Source organism: Chaetura pelagica, unplaced genomic scaffold (assembly GCF_000747805.2).
Source record: "Chaetura pelagica isolate M959 unplaced genomic scaffold, ChaPel_1.0 scaffold288, whole genome shotgun sequence".
Taxonomy (NCBI): Eukaryota; Metazoa; Chordata; class Aves; order Apodiformes; family Apodidae; genus Chaetura; species Chaetura pelagica.
The window spans coordinates 2,526,591-2,548,764 of NW_009954190.1; the positions used below are offsets into that span (position 1 = coordinate 2,526,591).

At 38.4% G+C, this 22,174-nt stretch overlaps 1 protein-coding gene across 1 annotated transcript in view; it reads right to left on the bottom strand.

Moving 5' to 3' along the window:
• Positions 1-22,174, bottom strand: part of TRHDE (thyrotropin-releasing hormone degrading enzyme) — a 205,995-nt gene that overhangs the window by 58,310 nt on the left and 125,511 nt on the right. The window contains exons 7-8 of the mRNA XM_010003071.1: positions 12,770-12,835; positions 10,172-10,359 (exon numbers count right to left, since the gene is read on the bottom strand). Of these exons, the coding sequence (XP_010001373.1) occupies positions 10,172-10,359; positions 12,770-12,835 (254 nt within the window). The remainder of the gene's footprint in view (positions 1-10,171; positions 10,360-12,769; positions 12,836-22,174) is intronic.

Genomic DNA, 22,174 nt, shown 5'->3' on the forward strand with positions numbered 1-22,174 from the left:
ACAGCTCCATGTCCTTACTTTGAGGGCTCCAGAACTAGACACAGTACTCCAGGTGGGGTCTCAAGAGAGTGGAGTAAAGAGGGAGAATCACCTCCCTCGACCTGCTGGCCACGCTTCTTTTGATGCAGTGCAGGACACAGTTGGCCTGTATTTGTGCCCAGGACTCACAGTCAGTGGGAATTTCACCAGACTGCCACAAGTTCTAAAATATGATAGAAAGCAGTTTTGCAACTTCATTCGCCATTGCTCTTTCTCCTACAGATCTTCCTTCTCCCAGGCCCTGCCTTTGCCTTCTGCAACTTGGGTGGTGTTGGATAGAAGACTGAGGCAAAAAAGTCATTGACTACCTCAGCCTTCTCCATATCCTGCGTGACCAGATCTCCTGTTTCCTTCTGGAGAGGGACCATATTGTCCCTGGTCTTCCTTTTATCACCAACACACCTGTAGAAGCTTTTCTTGTTAACCTTGATGTTCCTAGTCAGATTTAATTCTATCTGGGCTTTAGCTTTCCTAACCTGATCTTTGGCTCCTCAGACAATTTCTTATACTCCTCCCAGGCTACATGTCCTTGCTCCCACCACCTTAAAGATCATCTCGTTCCAACACCCTTGACATGGGTAGGGACACCTCCCACTAGACCAGATTGCTCAAAGCCCCATCCAACCTGGGCCTTGAACACTTCCAGGGACAGGGCACCCATAAAATCCCTGGGCAACCTGTTCCAGCGTCTCATCACCCACACAGTAAAGAATTTCTTCCTAATGTCTAACCTAAATCTACCCTCTTCCAGTTTAAAACTGTTACCCCTTGTCCTGCCACTACACGCCCTTGTAAAAGTCCTTGCCCAGCTTTCCTCAAGGCCCCTTCAGGTACTGGAAAGATACTATAAGTTCTCTCCTTGTAGAAGAGGTGCTCCAGCCAGATCATCTTCCTGGAGCTCCTATGGGGTATCTCCCACAGCTCCATGTCCTTACTTTGAGGGCTCCAGAACTAGACACAGTACTCCAGGTGGGGTCTCAAGAGAGTGGAGTAAAGAGGGAGAATCACCTCCCTCGACCTGCTGGCCACGCTTCTTTTGATGCAGTGCAGGACACAGTTGGCCTGTATTTGTGCCCAGGACTCACAGTCAGTGGGAATTTCACCAGACTGCCACAAGTTCTAAAATATGATAGAAAGCAGTTTTGCAACTTCATTCGCCATTGCTCTTTCTCCTACAGATCTTCCTTCTCCCAGGCCCTGCCTTTGCCTTCTGCAACTTGGGTGGTGTTGGATAGAAGACTGAGGCAAAAAAGTCATTGACTACCTCAGCCTTCTCCATATCCTGCGTGACCAGATCTCCTGTTTCCTTCTGGAGAGGGACCATATTGTCCCTGGTCTTCCTTTTATCACCAACACACCTGTAGAAGCTTTTCTTGTTAACCTTGATGTTCCTAGTCAGATTTAATTCTATCTGGGCTTTAGCTTTCCTAACCTGATCTTTGGCTCCTCAGACAATTTCTTATACTCCTCCCAGGCTACATGTCCTTGCTCCCACCCTGTGTAAACTTCCTTTTCACCTCTAAGTGTGTCCAGAAGCTCCTTGTTCATCCATGCATGTCTCCTGGCATTCCTTTCTGCCTTCCTCTTTGTCAGAATGCATTGCTTCTGGGCTTGGGGGAGGTGATCCGTGAATATTGAACAGATTTCTTAGGCTCCTGTCCCCTCCAGGGCTTTATCCCATGGTACTCTACCAAGCAGACTCCTGAAGAGGTCAAAGTCTACTCTCCTGAATCCAGGGTAGCGAGCTTGCTTTGCACCCTCTTTTTTTGCCCTAAGAATCCTGAATTCAGGATCTTTGTCTGAGGTTTTCAAAGGGTCTGATGGGATGTGTAGTTGGATCCACCTAATATACATTTCAGAGGGAAGCAAATTTTGGAGATCTGGAAGGTATTTGGAATTGTGGGCTTACCATAATTTTGAATACAAACTATACTTAGTTGTTTACATGGAGTAACCTGGATACCTATGGATACCCTTTACCTATGGATAACCTTTATAGTTCGGAAAAATATTAAGAATTGCATGAGAGGAACTAGGAACCTTATGTTCTAGCCTTGAAAGACACTTGTGAGATTACTTGTTACTGGTGGTAAACCTCTTTATTTCTAGTTCTGCCTCAATACAGCTGTTAATTTTATATATTTGTCTTTTATGCATGCTTTCATTTAGAAACTCACATTTTTAAAAACGCAATCATGTTGGTTTATTCTAAAATAAAGGTTGATAGTAACTTCTAAGAGCAAGTATTTCCAGGGTAGATCACAGATCATTTGGGTTTTCTCTGTATCAGTATCTAAATACAAAGATAGGGAGAGGAAACTATTTTCAATGCCAATACAGTGTTGCTGGAATGTATATTCTGGGCATGTATTTTAATACAATCATTGACACTATGGCTCATTTGTAGTCAGAACAGAGATTAACATGTTTAACAGCAATGTATTACAGATGGAGATTTTGTGATTTTTCCTTTACTCTGCCATAGTCCTAATTCTTGGATTTTTCAAGAATCTTTGGAATAATTTTCAGCAATACAGAAGTCCTAAGGCCAATGCAACAAAACCACAAAATGCCAGACACAGGAGAAGGCAACAGTAGCACTAGTATGAAAGAATCTATGTGTGACTCTGCATTCTGAAACTGTCTTAAGATGACAGCATGCATATTCTGTCAGAAAACAGAGCTGTATGCCTCCAGTCATGTCATATAAACTCCACTCTCCTGTGGTCTGATTGTTTTTTTTAAGAATGGACACAGGGTGATTTAAATGAGCTAATTTGAATTAAATTACCCAACTATCTGTAAAGAAAAAAAACAAAAAAGCATTTTCTGAATCATATATTATCTCATTGCTAAACCTTCTACAAAGGTTTGTGTAAAATTAGCTTAATATCTCATACAAAAAAAAACATATAAATTAGGTGGTTATAAATATTATGGGGCTCTCTAAAGTTGACTTATTTCAGTGCCAGTGCTAGCAGAGTACCTAATTAAATTTAGAAAAATATTTTGGGCAAAGAACAAATACTACAAATTCTTTGTCAGTACATTCTTTCTCCTCCCTGCCTAACATTATCATTTTTAAACTCAAACACAAATAGCATCATTTTCAAGTGACAAGCAATTTTGGGTGTTGAGTTAGAGAGGGATAGAAAGAAGCCAGGTTTAAGCAGTGTTCAGTGTTTGTTCTAAGAGCTGCCTCTTTACCCTCCAATCCAGTCTCTTAATCTCCCTGTCATCCTGTTTTCTGTCTTGCACCAATGCAAAATGTTCTTGCAGAACTGCACACGTGGTGCTGATCATGCAGACCCCATCTCTGTGTTGTTCTTTATTCATAAGCATAGCTCCTTGATTACAGATCTGAGATTTCTCTGAATTCAGTGAAAGGACAAGTTCTGGGCTGAGGAGGGACCTTGCTAGTAGGAATAAGAGCAGCATTTTAGGTCTGCCTCCAATTCCCCAACATAGTCTCAGAGACTTAGTGCTAAGCATTTTTCAGTGTATTCCAATACTCAGTTCTGAATTTTCCTCTGAATATTGTTAATTTAAGTAAGATTAAAATAGAATCCTGATTACAGCTTCTCTTTCCTCAGTAAACTTCCCTAAGAGTCCCCCACCAAAGTACCTCTTCCATAAAATCTGAGATTCTACTATTGAGCATGAAGGCTCACATACAGAGATAAGGGAGGAAAAAAATCCATTATCAGCAACTTAAGAAAGCAAAAAAAGAAGTGGTAAAGAGGAAGCATGTTTGCAGTTTTATCCCATTCTACAACAGCAAATCCACATCTTTGATTTTTACAAAGCCAACAAAATATGACACTTATCCACCTTCATCCTCCCCATCACTCTTGTCTCTGACAAATGCTGTTTCGGGTTTCCCCCATCTGCTCTTTACTTCACTAAAGCCCCCATCGTAACCACCTTCTGCATTTCTCTGCTTCTCTGTACTTGCCTATTCCAGCTGCACAACTTCACTGCTCCCTCCTCCTGCTCAGGGTTCCCGTTCCCTCCCCTCGTGTGTCAGGCAGCTCCCCACCAACACTGCTGCCCTGATTCTCCTCTTTGCCTCCGCTCCTCACTCTTAATTAAAAACATAGGGTTACCCTCAAGTATATGCTCCTTCCCTCCCCATGAAATTGATTTAATTAATGTGAGTTAATTAACTAGTTTGGGTATCCAGCAATTCCTGAGAGTTAGTATTATCAAATAAGAGGAGGAAAGGGACACAGTCTGCAGTGATAATGAAATACAGCAACAGCTTTTCCCTGTCAGCCTAACTTCTGTCAGGATACAAGTGCTGCCACCGCACAGGAAGCAATGACACAACACTCCAATTTTGTCTTCTTTACCATTCTGCAAATTATAACATTGAAAGTTGCCCATATCCTGCACACCAGAGCCTCCTGGAAATTTGCCTAGTGAGAAGAGTTTCTCACAAATAGAAGCTATGAAATGGTTTTGGAAATAAAGTGTTGGAAGTACAGCTGGCATTTCTGAGATCTTTGCTAGCAGCAAAATCTTGCTTAAGACACATCAGTACAGATATGTTGAACAAATTTCAAGAGCAATTCCTATTCTGATTTAGTAATAATCAATCAGAAGAGCCTCAAAAAAAAAAAAAAGAAAAGACATAAACCTAGGGACTCTCCAGTGGCTTCTACAGCAGAAATACCCTATAGCAGCAGGCAGTGAGCAGCACAGGTATTGGGCGTTCCTGGTAATTCCATTTCCTCTATGCCTAATACCAGTACCTTCCTCTCCTGGAGCCCATTCTCTTCATTGTTATTATAGCTGATGTAGAGGCACTCAGGTCAGTCAAGATGAAGCAGGCTACCATCTACTCCCTAGACAGCAGCAGCAAAGTTGTTTCTAGTAGAAATGCTGATACAAGGATAATCTTTCAGGTATAGTAAAGATGAAAGGCATAACAGGAAAACACCCAGAGGACATGAAAAAATGGAAGATTAGAGGATATTTCCCAAAGACAGGGAGGTAAATGAGTACTTCTTTTTCTATTTACATTTTGTTAGCTTTTTTCTCCTCAGCTTATGGAACAACATTTGTCCATATTATGATGCTTTTTATTACATAATTAACACTACACATTACATTAATGCTACATTATCTCATGATTGCTCTAAGAAGATCTCAAAGATACTTATCCATGTTCCTATTGTGCTCCTAACATGTTGGTTTGTGCTTACCCAGCCCCTCAGCTGATATGTGGACAGAGTAAGTTCCCCATCGCTGCTCAAGTGATAATGCCAGACAAAAAAAGAATACACATGGCAATATCCAAACACAGCTACTCTTTCACTACTCAAATAACTATCAGTAAAGGGACAAGCACAGCCTTTTTTTCTGCAAAGCCTGAATAAATGAGCTTTGTGTAGGAAATTCAGAAGGGACTTGAAGCAAAATAAATTCTGCAGTTAATCATTCATCTTAGAGTGGAGTGACTGCTGAACAGCTCTGCTGCCCATTGTAAAGCCTTTCAGATGTCATAATTACTACATGGTGTTAGACCCATGAGTCTGTACAGCTCCAGTTTTGCTGCTCATATCCCTGGCTTGCCTCATTCAACTGAATTTTCCCTAGTCCAACCACACAGAGAAAGGCACAGAGGATTACCACACTACAGCACATATGAATACCCTATCCGTATCCCAATTTGTACCACTTCCTTTTTCCTCTTTCCTCACATCTAGCTGTGTCCAACAGCTAGCAAGACATTTCCCTTTAGGATATTATCATGAACAAGCAAAGATTAGCTATGGAAACTGCATGCATGGTAAGAACACTATACAAGTGAATATTACCTCAGCAACAGAAAATTAATTCTTTTGATAACATTGGAAAGGTTATTTCTCCACTTTTGAAGAGAAAAACCCTGTATATTTCTAAAAGGCAAAACTTATACCCATAGCAGAAACCTTCTCTGTGCTCTTCAATAGAGTATATAAAAGGTTTATGGTTTTCATCAAAACTGATTAGTTTATTGTCTAGACCACAGATTATTTTTCAATAAGATTTCATGTCATATCTGTGAGCCATTCTTGTAATGATGGATGAGACTGGTGTCTTAAAATCATCATTTTCTCTGTCAGCAGGGAAACCCACTGAACCTTGTCAGATGGAATATCACCTCATCCCCTGTACTCTTAGAGTGTAAGGGCATAATCCATTCTCACAGGGATACACAGCAGTCCAGGACTGAACTTACACGTAAGTAAAGGATTGTTATTCAGCAGAAGAATATGAATTATACAGTTATTACAGGAGTTTAAAACTTCTGCTTGAATAAGCTGAAATTGCTACTGAAACATTGTACCAAACACAGACTTCGACACTGCAATCAAAGCTGGCGATTTTGGCCCTTCTGAGAAATAGCATTCCTAGAAATGGTGTCTGCCACTGTTAGTTTTATTCTCTCGTAAAATGAGAAGCAGGGATCATGTGAAGGCGTAAGTGTCAAGTAAGATCTATGTTCAGTTTGCAAAGAAGTGAAACTGTGTACCTTCCATAATTTCAGGCCAAACGTTAGAGCTTAGTTTGCCTGTCGATTCTATGCACATATTCACAGTTTATTTATGTAAGGTCCTTGAAATACATTTCTCTGCAGTTATAAAGAAAAGGAGTCCAACTGTACATAAGATGGGAAAATCAACTCTATGTAATCATTCTCTTCTGTAGTAGAATTAAAGACGTTTATAGTAACTGACTAAGCAGAACTAGGAATAAACCACTGCCACAGGTATGAACTTCCACTTTCATGGTTTATCACTTAGAAAAATCTGCTTGCTGCTTCTGTATTCCTCTATATGATTACAGAGAAAAATAAATAAATATGCTGCTTCACATTTCATTTTTAACAGTTAATTGCTGCATAAATACACAGCATAAAGAAAAGCACAGGCATTTTATTATTTTTTTTAAAAAAAAGGTTCTGAAATATTCAGTTGCCTCTTACTTACATTTGTTATGCAGCAGATACATATGGAAGACCTACCCTGAAGTGACTCTTTCCAAAGGAAGTCAAAGTTAAATTTGCCTAGAGAGAGTCTGAACCAGAAATTTAAACTCCTCATCACTTTGAAGGCAATAAAACTGACATTTATTGCTGTGCAACTACAGCCACACATCTGGATAACTAAAAACTATGTGGCAGATGGATGCTTCAAGAGCCTTTCCCAGAGCCTTCCAGTGCATATCATGTTGTATGTTTAGATGATAAACTCCTGGAAAGGCCTGGACCAGTACGTTTTTCTGTGTTTTATGCAGGTCTACTATTTACAGTGTTTAATACGATCATCACGATTAATCCATGGATAAACCACCCCAAGGAAGCCAATGTTACCTGCTCTGCAAGAGCAGGGACTCAAATGTGGCATAAATACCATTTGCTCCCTGTTATTTACAGTGCCTGTTACGGCTCCCCAGGGAGCCATGCATCCAATGCTTAATTCATGGGTCACACAGGGCAGATGAGTCAACTTTACCAGACTATGAATTAGGCCACTGATATGTATACACCCCCAAAGTCTGCAGGCTGACATTCTATATGTATGTATATACACCTCTAGGCCTCCTACAACATCTACCTCCTTGCCAACTTCCTGACCAAGCCACCTGTAGAATCAGCCAGAATGCTTCATTTGGTGACAGTGCTGAACATCTGTCAACGTGCTGCTCCCATGCCAGTTGCCAGCCCCCTTTGTGTACTTGTAGAAAACCTCATCTCTCTTTATTATGTCAACAAACTTCTGCTCTTGCAACATTAAAAAACTATGTGTAGTAAAATATTTTTCATTATCAAATAAAATCACATTAATGCACTTTTTCCTGTCTACTGCTTTCACAGTAATTGAAGCAATAGTAACTTTTCCATTGGAAAAAAAACCCAAGCAACAAACCCAAACACAAAATTACCCTGAGAAAGATAGATCTAGATCACTGATGGCATAAGGATGAACTGATTTTCACTATATCAGCCTAGTTATTCTACTTAAATTGATGTTATGAAAGGACATTTAGTGACATAGGGCCCTTGAGCACACCATGCCACATGTGCCTGTGAACAGTGCACCACCAAATTGCACAGTCATTCTTTTAACATTCTAAACATTAATTTACAAATACGCCATAGGACTATAACATAAAATGGTGCATCATTTCTTAATACATTTGCTAAATGTATATGGTTCCTGTTCTTTGGTATATACACTTAAATAACAGGACTTTCAAATAGCTTTAACTAGGAAGTGGTAAACTAATTCCATCATCTAACTGGCTGGAGTAAACATCTCTTCAGTAAAGTCCTCCTTGGGCAAAAGGCTTTCCTTTCCTTTTTTTTTTTTTAATAGGACATGAAAGCACCAAGAAAACTAATCCAAATGGGAAAAGAACAGGAAAGAGACTTGCAAAGGAGACACATGATAATATGTATTGTACTGCCTGTTAGGAGAGTAAATTCCTGGCAGGTACCATTATGATACCTTTGTCTATGCTCTCTCTAGCCCTAAATCTTACTTCCAATATTTAGGAGTTATAATTGTAATCAAATCTGTAGACAAAATTCCCTGAGAAATGCCACATAACTTGCCCCGTTGGTGCAGAACACTACACTTCCACGTATCTCAAGATACAGATTGAATTTTGAGTTAATGTCACATGAAAATTCTCATTTCTGACGTTCCACCTTACAAAACATTTACATGCCCAGTAATCTTTACTCCTGAATTACACTAGCAGTTATTACAATCAATACTGAGTACCTGACAAATCTATTTAAGAAAGTCTCTAGAATACTTAAAAGGCTTCATATCTCTGTTTTAACCAAGCAAAAAACTAATAATCTCTGTTTCTGAGTAGTAAAATCCACTCACATTACATTACACCTATATACACTTACACAATATAAATTTTCAAGTGAATAGGGGAGAATCTCTCTCACACTACATTGAGCTGTGAGTCATGAACACTTCCAACAGTCCACATTCACTTGTTTTATCTATTTTTCACAAAGGAACTCATTTCAGCCCAGAACTTAAACATATGCTTAATACTCGGCCAGGCTGTTTCAACACAGCCAGAAAATCAGCAATTTAGTCTGTATCATGTTTGAGTTCCATAATATCCATGTTCTAAAAAAGGATAACAAATTTCTAAATGTTTTCCAATTAATTTTACTGTATTTTAACAAATTCCTCTCAAGCAAAATTTGCTATTAAATTTTACCTGTTAACAATTCGACTCTACTAGACAAGCACAGAGTACACAAGGTTGACAGCGTGTCCTTCCTCATGAATAGGTGAACACAGAAGCTTCTAAGGCTAAGCCGCAATTCTCTAGAATCAGCGCTATATCCTTGGCCTTAAAATATTATGCCAAAAACTGTTTTAAACAATAAGATGAGGACTCCCCAGCACCAGCCAGGAACGTCAGCCTGTCTCTGGGATGAAGGAGCTGTGTGGGGTCACCTGGGAGCAGGAGTGAAACAACCCAGGAAGTGGAAAAAGGGTAGGGGCAGAGATGCCTAAGTGCCTGCTGATTTCAGCCCATGTAACAGTCCCCAAAGGACCGGTTCAGCTGACTTCAAAAAATGGAACAACTGGAACCCCCTGCCTAGTACAGAGAGGCCCAGTTCCGCTCTTGACTGCTTCCCAAGTCAAGCGAGGTACGTACCAAACACGGTTACATCTGCCTACTCAGCGTACGAGCGTGGAGAGGTCCACTCCAAAGAATTACTTAAAAATTGTAAAAATTAAAAAGTGTCAGATCTTCTGACCACATTCCAAATTACTTCATGAGGTGTGACAAAACAAAAAGAAAAGGAGAGGAGATAGAGGTGTGATGTAAGACATAAGATGTAGTCACAGAGGAAACTGTTGGGATGCAAATGGACACATTAAAAGCTTTATCTTCTTGTTCTACTACTCTAATGATGTTTCCAAGTCCTTTAACTAGCCTCATCTTTGCTACAGTTCAAATGGAAGGGTCATCACATGCTGTTGATGCCAAGAAAAGCTCAGAGATTTCTAAAGAGACATCTTCATAAAAATACACATATGAAGCACTTGCTTAAATAACTACAGCCTCTTCAAAGATATTAATTGAGAAATGTAAGTACCTGCTGTCTCCAAGGGCAGGATTCTTGGGTTTAGAATCACTATCATAAACAAAACGCTCCTGGGAGATCACTATGATGCTGTCTGTTGTTTCATTTCCCAAGATTGTGATAACAGGATAACCCATCTGTAGTGTCCACTGATCCATTACTTCTTGGATATTTACAGATTTCCCAACCCTTTTTAAAGCCTTTAAGAAAAAAAGACAAGTTTCAGTATGTTAAAGCAGTATCATCATCCAACATATAAAACTTTTTTTTTTGTCCCAGAGACCACAATTAGCTTTAGAGGTTTAAATAACTATCTTGTATTAACACACACACATTTATATCCCGTACACACATGCTACCTAATTTCACCAACAGTCTGTGTGTATCTTAAAAATAAACATTGAGCAATCTTGGCAGAGAGGAGAGTGACAGTCAGAAAGTCATGTTTTCCATATCATTCAGGCACTTTCGCTGTAATAGAAGACATAACCTGTTTTACAGGGTTTTAACAAGAGCCACAGAAATACTGGGTGGCTGTTTCCAAAACATATTCTTGACCAGCTAAGGTTAAAAAGACACAGTTTTAGCTGATCTAGGGCACATAGAATACAGCATATTCAAAGGGCCAGATTTCAAAAAGTACAGAGCTTCTCTGTTCTGTAAACCAAATAACTAGTTATCTTAAAATTCTGTCCCTCATATCCAAAGTGAGGTCATGTATATAAAGATATTCCCAGCTCCTTCATAAACTGCATCTGTCATAACACACAGAGGGTTATCATGTTCATATTTGATACTGTATGTCAATAAAAATGCTGTTTTATAAGTGGATTTTTATGGAAACAAAAAGAGAGACTATAGTATCATGGGAGATGAGACTGGTTATGAGAAGAATGACAGGCATCATTTGTTCTTCAGTGACAGAAATGTCCCTAGCTGCCAAACAGTCCTTGATCACAGACTGAGCAACCTCTGATGAACACAAGCAGAACCCAGCAAGAAGTGCTCAGAACTGAAGCTACAATTGCAATGCATTGGGAACAAAGCAGCTGACAAAAAATGTGCTTACAGGTGAGGCAAACAGAATTATTAGCCTTAACATAAGCTTATAGTAGAGCTTTAGTGGTTATGGACCAGAATACAGTCCCATTTTTGTTGTATCTTATTTGCTTTGGGTTCTGCTGCTCTTTCAAGACTGTATTCATCCCTCTGTCCTCTCGGTGAGAAGCAAGAAAAACTTTTGCAGCAGCATTCAAATTCTGATTAAGACATAGATTTAAGAGCCTTACTGCATGCTACATGTCTCAACTCAATTAACAGTCAGTACAGATATAGAATACGGTTCAATTGTCATTTAACCTTGACCTGCCACTCCAGAGGGTACAGATTTCCCCACAGATTTTGTCTCAAATCAGTCAGACCCACCTGAATGTCTTGAACACTGTACTGCACCTAATCAGGCCCTAGTTGCCTATATTTGAACAACTATCTGAAGCCTCTAGTTAAAAATCAGTGGTTCAGGCTCATTTTAAAATAACTGTCTAGTGGCTGCTTAACTGAATTGCTCTCTATGCTCTGCTGACTATCTTATCCTATTTCTGGTATCCCTAGATTTCTAGGACTCCAGTCATCCGTATTCAGCAAGAGTTGGCTGAGATGTCCTACAATATCAACACATCCTTGCAGAACTGGGCGACCTACAGCAGACATGCTTATTTCATGTGGCAGCTGGAAGCGAGGTAAAGGTAAATGTTTTTAGGTGTCTACGAACAAGCAACAAAATCCAGGCCCTGCTGGCACAACATCTACCTTGTATGTATATACCCACTTGCCTAGATGAATGCATGTGTCTTGACATCCAGCTGAATCCCGGCTTTGGTGTCAATAATGACAACCAGATTGCCATGTTTACACATGGTTTGAGTTGGTATTTGTGCACAAACTCCCTGACCTGACTCTGTATTGCCTTGTACACCATCTTTATTCTGAAGTGCCCAGACTAGCTCTGTAGGTAAGAAATTCAGGCATGCTTGGCTCAGTTTATGAAATTAAACTCTGCCCTCATAGATCCCTGGACCTGGCTCTAGAAACTTGGGCCAAGTTTGGGCATAGGAACTAAAGGGAGCATGGACATAGCAACTGTAAGTCTGTACAGCATGCTAAATGTTACAGTAAATACCTACCTGTTTACACCAAACTTTAAAGCTTTAACAGTTTTGTCCTTCACACAAATCATAAATCCATACAAAATCACAAACACACCTGATATAAATGCCAAAGCTCAGCACTTCCATGTGCTTTCCAATTTATGGGCCTCAGCCTGCTGCCACTAAAATCAACGGTGCAGATTCCATGGAGTATCTTTTAGTGCACATTAGTGACATAGCAGAAGCAAGGAAATATATTCTAACATAACGAAGAAAGAAATGCTGCAAAAAAACATATTTTATGTTTCCACTAGGTTAACTCAGATGGAATTTCTTTGCATCAATTTTTATACTTGCTCTGGGGTCTGAAGATCTCAATATGCACTATTCACTCCTAACCTCACCAAGAAAAATATCAGTAATTCCTGCTTCTCCCTCAGTGCAATAGATTAAAGCATTTTACCTTTGACAGTGTGTTCCAGAGATCATTTCTGGCTGCATTGCCATACTTGTGAATGGTTAAATAGTCCTACAGAAATAAAATAAAAATACAAATCAGTATTACTATACACAAGGGAAATAACTAGAGCTGTGAGTCACTGCTATTTTAAGTTCAATCACATTAATGTTTGCATTTGTCAGAAATCTAGAAATATACAATATGTTCATCCTAAAGGAGTAAACAAACAGTTTCTTAAGCTAGTTTACAATTCAAAAATTGTTGCTAAAAATTCCATTTACAGCATTCAGTGCTCTTCCTTTTCTACATACATCATTTTACAAGTTAAATATTTTGAACATATATTTACAATACTTGGCTAATCTCAGAAGAGGTTCCTAGGTAATTCTCAGCAATGAAAGGAAAAGCTGCTGAAATACAGTTCCAGTTGCTATTTTAGCAGGTCATTCTGCATCTAGTGTCAAAACTTTGCTCACTTGGATGACAGCTGTATTTGTTACAAAAGATTTAACTGAGCAATAGCCTTCCTGAACTACAAACTCTTACCTAGGGGGAGACTGGTGCTTCGATGTCAAAATACATCATACTGGCAACTGGGGCTGTAAGAGGTTATCACAAAGGCTCTCTATGACAGGGAGTGCTGGAAGAAGGGTGACAGGAACCCAACTGTGTGCTACAGGTACCTACATGTGTGTTTTCATTACGTATGGGACTCAGTCTGAGGAGGTTATAAATTGGATGCTTCTATTTATTCAGTCACAGTTTCAGTGACTGAGAGTCCATTCTTCTCCCATAGCAACCAGAAAAATAATTCCTGATAAGCTACTATAATATTTAATTCACTTCCCAAAGTAATAGTTCAAACATATGATCAGGTTAGGTCTGGGCCTTTCAGGCACAAAATGCTTCCAAGTTTTAGAAATATATGAAGGCAACACTGGTAGTTTCCCACCATCCTATGTCCCTAGACAACAGTTCATTCAATTATAGAAAAGAAATTCAGCAAAGATTATTTGAATAGCATACACTTCAAACATTCTGAGTGGAAGAATTAAGTGAAAAAAACTCATCAGATGATGTAAATCAATGGGTTCTCCCACATTTGAATTTCTACCATCTTCACTTTACACAATGGTTGAAGACAAACCCTAATTTACAGCACAATGATAAAAATCAGACAAATTTGCTGACTCTGTTATCTGTGCTTTGTGTGAAGAAGAATACTTTGCGAATAATTAGTATTTAGAAAGCAAATTTTCTGATACACAAATTGTAGCACCTGTGACAGTTTTAGCTTTTGTCAGCCAACTCATAGTACAACAAGCAAGAACTCCCATTTAATCACAGGCTAGGAAGGCTAAATGAGAACACTGACCCTGTAAATGCAGTGCTGAGTCTTAACAATGTCATGAGACTAAGCTGGGGGAAAAAAAAGTATTATATAGGCTGCACCTACAGCACACTCTGCTTTCATTTTGTCTAAAAATACAGAATCATCTGAGGCACAGTGCAATATTCAATAGTTTTCAAAGCTGAAGAAGTTGAATTGCAAATTAAAAAGCTAAAGTAGGACTAAACCAAAGTAGGCCAAGGTAAATAAATAACAATGAATGTACATGTAGATTCTAAGTGGTACTAGAAAATGCTGCATGCATTGGTCCTTCTGAGAGTTGCTTTCAGAATCATTAACACAGTAAAATATCATGGGGGGGAAACTTGAGGTTTACTCCATCCAGGCAACAATCCTTTTTGCCAGTCTACCATTAGACATTAAATTTGACTTTTATATTTTGCATTCAGAATTACTGCAAAGAGATTAAATGATTCTGCCCTTTTCTTTTGATTGCTCTCCCAATACACAGATTGGGAGGTTTAGATGTGGTCCATCACCCAGTTAAAAATTGATCATTCTCCAATCTTACATGTTTATCACACAAAGGAAAACAAAAGGAATCCTAACATTTACAATTAAATAAGAAAATACAGTGCTAAATACAACATAAAGTATACCTCTTGTACCAAAAATCTAGAAAGGGTATAAAACAGGACAAGCATACAGTGATACTTCCCCAGTATGCTCTTCCATCATCCAGCACTTCACAGCACAAGGAATCCTGAGCAGATTTGACATATTTGTATTCAATAGTTACATTCTGTGAAATTGGCCAGTTACCTTTTGAACCCATATTAATGTTTAGCATTTGCAACATCTTATAAAAAAGCATTTCCCACCTTATAAAAAAGTATTTCCCACTTGGGCAATCTGTGATGTGAAGATACCTGTTTCAAACATCTGCCCTTCTGTTGGCTTTGCCTGCTGGCTTCATCTGTCACTCCCCAGTTCTGACACTAGAAGACACAGGGCATTCCTGTTGTCTATTTCATGCTACCAAAGCCAGCCATGCTTTTACAGATCTGTATCATATGTGTCCTCACACCAGAGCCTGTTTTTGTACTGAGAACATCACCAGATTCAAACACTCCCAGCTATATTAAGAAATTACATTTTTTGACCACCATCCAAGCTGTTGACTTGCAAGCTAGCTAAGGTTACCATGACCCAGACCAAGCTTACATTACCAAATTAGTAGCCTCTCTTTAAGTACCTTTCATGGACAACCTCAACTTAAAAAGGAAGACTCATAGAACCATAGAACGAATGGGGTTGGAAGAGACTTTTAAAGGTCATCTAGTTCAGCCTCCCATGCAGAGTGCAGGAACCTTTATAACTAGATCAGGTTGCTCAGAGCCTGGTCAATCCTGACCTTGAATGTTTCCAGGGATGGGGCCTCCACCATATCTCTGGGCAACCTGTTCCAGTGCTTCACCACCCTCATTGGAAAGAACTTCTTCCTAATGTCTAATCTAAATCTACTCTACTCTACTTTAAGACTAAGAGAAAAAGCTTATACATATCAGTATCAAATACACCCCAGGAAGTATTAAAGTAGGAGACAAAGATCTACACATACCTGACTTGTCCGTTCTAAGGATGTAACAAGCAGGACCATAATCAATTTTTCCTCCTGGGGACCCATATCTAAGCCTTAAGTAGCTTGAAAAGGGGCAGAAGACGTGTTCTCATTCACTCTAATCTTCCAGGGCAGGAATATTAGCCACCCCTTTCTCTTTACATTGAATAGAAAAGAACAAAAGCAAACAGAAGAGAGGTGCAAGCCACAGAACAGATAAGGAGGATGACACTGAAAACACAGCTGCCTGAACACAACCTGCACTCAGCACAGCTCCAAAGAAGGTAAAGTGACTTAAAGCTGCTTTCTCATGAACACATATGCCCAGAACCATCTGGATGCAATGTTGCTTCCCATCATAAATTCACAAGTCTATCACCTACAAAAGCTGTTCCATCAAACAGAGTATGCTGGAGCATGAATACATGCTTCAGCCACCTTCCTAGCTTTCAGCTATAACCCTATAGTATGTGTGCAGATAAAAGTTGACATGAAAACCTCTTAACAACTCAAGACTAAAGAGCACTCTTCTAAAAATTCTCCTTTCTCTTCCATTGTAATGTCACCTCTACACTTTTTATTTATCAAGGGGTAAGCAGAAAGAGAGTTCACAGATCCTAGTGCAGGGTCACTCAACATGAAAATCAATAAAACAGTCAAAAACGGTAAGTTGTTTTTACTTTTCCATCAGGCATCCTCTTGAAATTTTTGAAGAAATATTCTTCTTAACATCTTGTCGTTAAAACATGAAGCCACTCTTTGCCAAAAATAATATGATCCTTTAATTTCTACCAATAAAAATTTTGATCAGAAAATGTAGTTTTCTGACATGTGTTTCATTAATTTTTAACGTCAAATGAAATTTAAAAAATCCAGAATCTGTCACACCATGAGAACAAAGTCCAATTCCTGCACAAGCAAAACCTTAGATAATGCAAAAGTCCCAAAAGATTTAAAGTATAATATAAAGTTTTGTCAAGTAGTAGTAGTATTAATCCCCTCTCCCCCCCCAAAAAAACCCAAAAAAGACTCAATGCTTTTGAAGTCTTTTTTTTACTTGAATACTGAAGTGGACAGTAGTAAAAACAGTACAGTGAAAAAGCACTAAACAATTCTGAAAGATGTTTTTAGTAAAGTTGTATTGATTAAGTTTGCAAACCTTTTATTGTAATAGACTTTTTAAATAAAAGATTATTGAAAAGAAAAAAGTCTTTTATCCCTTCACAATCCTGGTTCTCTCAGTCTTGCTAGGGATTGAGCCTCTTGGCTTCAAAGAAATGAACTACCTCATCAGTCAAACACGATAACACAACTAATAAAAGGTAGTGACTGATGAATGCAAAGAGGTTAAAAAAGTGTAAAGGGGGAATAAGTCTCCAAACACATATCTTACTTCCAGGGGAGACTTCAGATCTGTAACTGGGAACTGAAACATCAATTCTAGGAGCAAACTCCTTTCTCAGTTTATCTGTTTGAAGTTGTTCAGTGGCTGAAGGAACAGCTCCCGACTTATACAAGTGGTGTTGAGATCTGAAACAGATTAACATTGAATAACTTATTTTTTTTCCTAAAGATAACTGTGAAAATCCACTATGTAAGATGAGTGAGGAAAAAGCAGCAAAATATTTTGCCATCAAATTCTTGCAGCTACGTTCCTCTGAATGTTCTCATTTCACAGGGCTCAGGGAACAGCAGTATTGCCTCGACCTATCTCTTTTCTATTTCATTCCTACCCCTAGGTGCACATCCTCCTCCTTTCAGCCTACAATATGTTCTTGTTGAACAGTTTTATACATGACTGCTGTATCTCACCAAAGATTTAGAGCTACTAATAAAAACGTTTAATTCAGGTGGAAATCAGGCTCTAAGGCTCCAGCTATCAAATCCAGCATGTTTATTTTCCCAGAAATTTGTATATTTAACCCTAGGCCACCTGAGAGCATCTGTCAGATGCTGACTATATAACGTGCCACCTTTTTTGCCCCCTTTCTTCCAGCACTGCTAACATCAAAGCTGCTATCACATATTATCTTGACATTGCTGAACATCCAAACAAAACGGGCTGGGCAAGGGTCAGAGGAAGGCAATGCATGTGTTTGCGATGGTGAGTGACAAACAAGAAGGAGTAAGAACCAGTGGAAAAGCACTATCAGCAAGCTACATACATATCCATAAGAGAGGAAGACCACTGAATAAAACTGCTAAAAAAACCAACTAGGTGTGCAGTATTTTTCAGCTGTACAACAGACTAACTCTTGCAAAAGAGACTTAAGGAAGAAAAGTGATCACCCTCCTGGCTGGGCAGTCAGGCAAGCAGTAGAGAATAAGTAGTAGGTAAATTCACCTTATTGGTTATGGTAAACACTGTGTAAGGCAAAATAGATGGAGGTCTAACTGTATTTGTGTCAGAATTAATTTCTACCAGTGAGTCAAGCTGCTGAGCCACGTCCAAATACAAAGAACAGATGTGATCAGATCACTTATCAAAGCAGTACTGCAAAGCTAGCTAAGAAAAACCTTGGAAATGGATTTTTCCAGGTCAGATAAGCCAAGCAACTTCTTCACCTTCTACATCAGTTTTACTCAGTGTGGCCAACACTGCTTCCAGGGAGTCTTGTCAGAAATTGTCAACCTACAAAATACACTAGAGTAATAGAATATATTTTAATTTTCATTAGTTCTAGCAGAGGATCAAAAATGTTTATATCCTTCCTATACATCAATCTACTATCACATTAAATCATGTTCCTCCAAAAAAAATTCAGTTACTTGCTGGCCACCAAGCCAAGAACTAAACTAATACCAAAAAGCCAAAACATTTCAACCTAGAAAAAACAGAAAAAGCATCAAAAATGTATTGAAATAGTAAGCATATATGGAGTAAAAGGCTATGGCTGCAGCATAGACTCCCCACATTTGATTTATACACAGACACAACATCAAATACATTCCTGTATTTTTGTTTGCCATATCTTAGAGTGTTTATCAATTCTATCTTTATCTTCATTTTCTAAAATTTTGTCTCTGTAAGATGTCCAGGCCTGGCATACAGCATTTCTAAATTTTTATATTGTTTTTAATATTCTAAAATCATTATCGTCTTGTTCTTTAAAAAGTCACACACAAAAAAATTATTTTACCTGCTTCATATACAATCAAAATTTCTCAATTGCTAATTTATCCAGACTGAATTTCTACCATTAGCTACATAAGGCAATTGAAAATTCTTATAAGTAACACTTGCAATATTACAAATAATTTTAATATGGTACTACAGTAAAGCACTGTTGAAAATGTCCACTATCAGGAACTTCTTAGGTAACTTCTATATTCAAACTCACAAATGGGTAATAAGAAGTCAAAAAAAGCCTAAGGGGTGTGCAACATACTTCAGAGGCATCATGCAAGTATTCTCTTCAGCTGTGTCTTTTTTTTCTTCTCTTTGGGCTACTCTCTCAGTCCATGTATAAAATCCTAGGGAAGGAAATCAGTGGAATCCCACCAACATACACCAGCTGATACTCCAGCCCTTTATTTTCAAAAGGTATATTTAGATTTTTTCACAAATAACAGTGATACAATGCTCACAATCATCAGCAACTGGAAAATATCCACTGTCAACATGTCATATCTGCAATTAAATCATTATATCTAAGCAGCAAGCTATAACTACTAATCAGGAAGAGTGATACTGGAACCATATATGGAAATAAATCTTAATTTTCTCTAGAGCAAATGATGCTGAATAGGCCACATAATTATAGTATTTTACTTTGTCCTTTTTCTTTTGTAATTCATAATACTTAATACACTCTAACAATAATAAGATTGGCAGAACTGCCATTTCTGGCATTATATGGCTCAATGGGATCTTTTAGCATTATTGCAGTGGGAGAAGAATTAGGGCAATGTCAAGAGCATCTCATCAATGGTGTTGAAAATATGACATTCCTTTAGAGGATATGGATAGGACCTGTGCCCTGTCCCAAAGAGCACACCATCCAGGCTGAGACACAAGACAAACTAGTAAAAGAAAGAAGGAGGCAAGAAACATCATTCAGTCACAGGGGCTGCTTTCTTTGCTCTACCTGCTTCTGGTTGATAAAAGACCAGCACTGTAAATCAGAAGAAACACAACTGAAATCAATACGGTCCTGTCATTTTTATTTCAATACAAGAAAAGCATTAAACCTCAAAACACTGAAAGAAATGCAATTTTGCCATTAACATATTCTGCATTGCAACTAAGTGTTCTGCACTGCAACACAAATCCAGTATGAATGGGGCATCTAAAACATATTCAAAATTTGTACTCGGGCAAATTTCCAGCTACTTTACAATATATCCTGCTTGGTTGGGATTCCTTATTAAAAGATCAAAATTAAAGATCAAAATGGAGAGATTTATTTCCTTTGTAAAATTCAGTTTCACCTATTAGCAATGAACTTGAAGAGAAAGGAGGTTCCATTTTGAAATATGGCGACAGCAATTGCAGTGTGGTGGCAAAACTGTGTGCAAAGTCTAAAGGGAGCAGTTACAAGGACTGCAGAGTTATTGCCTAGCAGAATCTGATGGTATCTCCTGTGTAGAGACACACCTGCTAGTATATTAAGCTTTGCTTTAAAGGAAAACGTATTTGATATATTACATGGTAGTGGTACTAAACTACTGAGCTAAGAACAAATCTTACAGAAATAAAGTACTCTTTGAAATTGAACTGCATATATATTTAACTAAATTTGTATATTCATTTTCGTTCTGCCTTGTTTGGCTCTATAATACAGTTGAAACTAAAACCAGATATTGCTCAATAAATATATTTTTAATGTACATGAAAAATGACAGAATGTTTTCCAGAGATATTTGGATGGCATCTGCTAATTGAGACAGGTTGGCTGTTCATTCCTCTGCATTAACTTGAGCTGTGCCCAGGGATTGCTAACCAGGCAAAAAATCTCTGATGTACTTTTCTGCAATATTTTTTTTCCTACAAAAACCTCGGAATTAAAATTAAATTAATGCTACTTACTACAAAAAGGTCATCTTAAACCATCGGAGAAAACTCATTTTAAGAACGATTTCCTGTTAGTGTATCTACATCATAATGATCTGCAACATTTGTACAGTAACAATTGATAGTAAATTGAAAACTACTAACAGCAAAGCTTTGACTTTGCTTATAAGTTATTTGTTATTCATATCAACTGAGCAAATGTTTCTTCTTGTGCAAAAGGCCATCATACGGTACAGTCACTAGAGCTGCTCTTAATTCTGCAAATCAAGATACCTTAAAAATCATTAGCATTTGCATCTTGCTATACGCTGCTCTGTCTCCCTAGCTACAGTAACTGAACTTTAAATGTGTGTAGAGAAACAGAAAGGAGAAGGAAGAAAAAGATGGACAGGGAGTGAGAGAAAAGAGAAGAAGAAGGGGGAGGGGAGAGAGAGGGAGAGGAGGGAAAGGGAGAGAAAGAGGAGAAGGAGGAGAACGAGTTTTGGTGATATCCTGTTTTATCCAGTAGGGATTCAGCTTTTTCTGAATGTCCTCCACTGGGGTGAACAAAAGCAAATTTATTTCAGTTCCAACATATATGAAGTGTTAACTAGGAGTTCAATCCTTCAGCCTTTGTGCTGGAAATATCCCTACTGACTTGTAAAGAGCTAATGGAAATTTTGATTGCATGAGGCCGGCAGAACCGCACACAAAATTTGTGCTTCCAGTGCTCTGTAAAGTCCATTGTGCTGCCTCATAGCAACAGGGGTTAGGTTGCTACTCAGCTCCTATGGAGAAAACAGTATAATTTTATTCCAAAATAAAACATTTTCTTAAATAGATGCTCAGCCTGCTGATGTTCTCTGAGAATTCATACCTATCATTCTTTCTCTTAATAATTCCTATAATAAAAATGAAGAGGAAAATAGTCATAACTGAATGTCACATGCAATGAAATAAGAAAAGCTCACTGGAAGCACACCAAGCGAATACATACACAATATCTGTAATTGCTGATTGTAGCATTGCCATAAAGGGCAATTCAGTTCTGAGGAAAAAAAACATAATGATTTAAGTAAATCCTGTATATACTAATATGTTTTTCTTTTTGTAAGCTTTAGACATACAGCAATAAAGCAATGTTTTATCCTCACTGAAGGACAGCACAACTTCATCCTATTGAAGGCAAGACAAACTGTAACATTGCTCTGAACATGGGCACTGGGAACATCGCTGGCGTACTTCAGCAGCACCTGAATTACCATTCTTCATAATTCTCCCGGCTGGCACCTTGCTCCAATGCCGCCAAAATGTAACTGTTTGAGCAGAAACCCTATATTCAAAAAGTCCCTCTCAGATTGAATTCTCAGATTGAATTCTTCTCCAAAATTTCAGTCAACACTAGAAACAAAGTATGGAAAAATATTACATTTTACCTTTCTT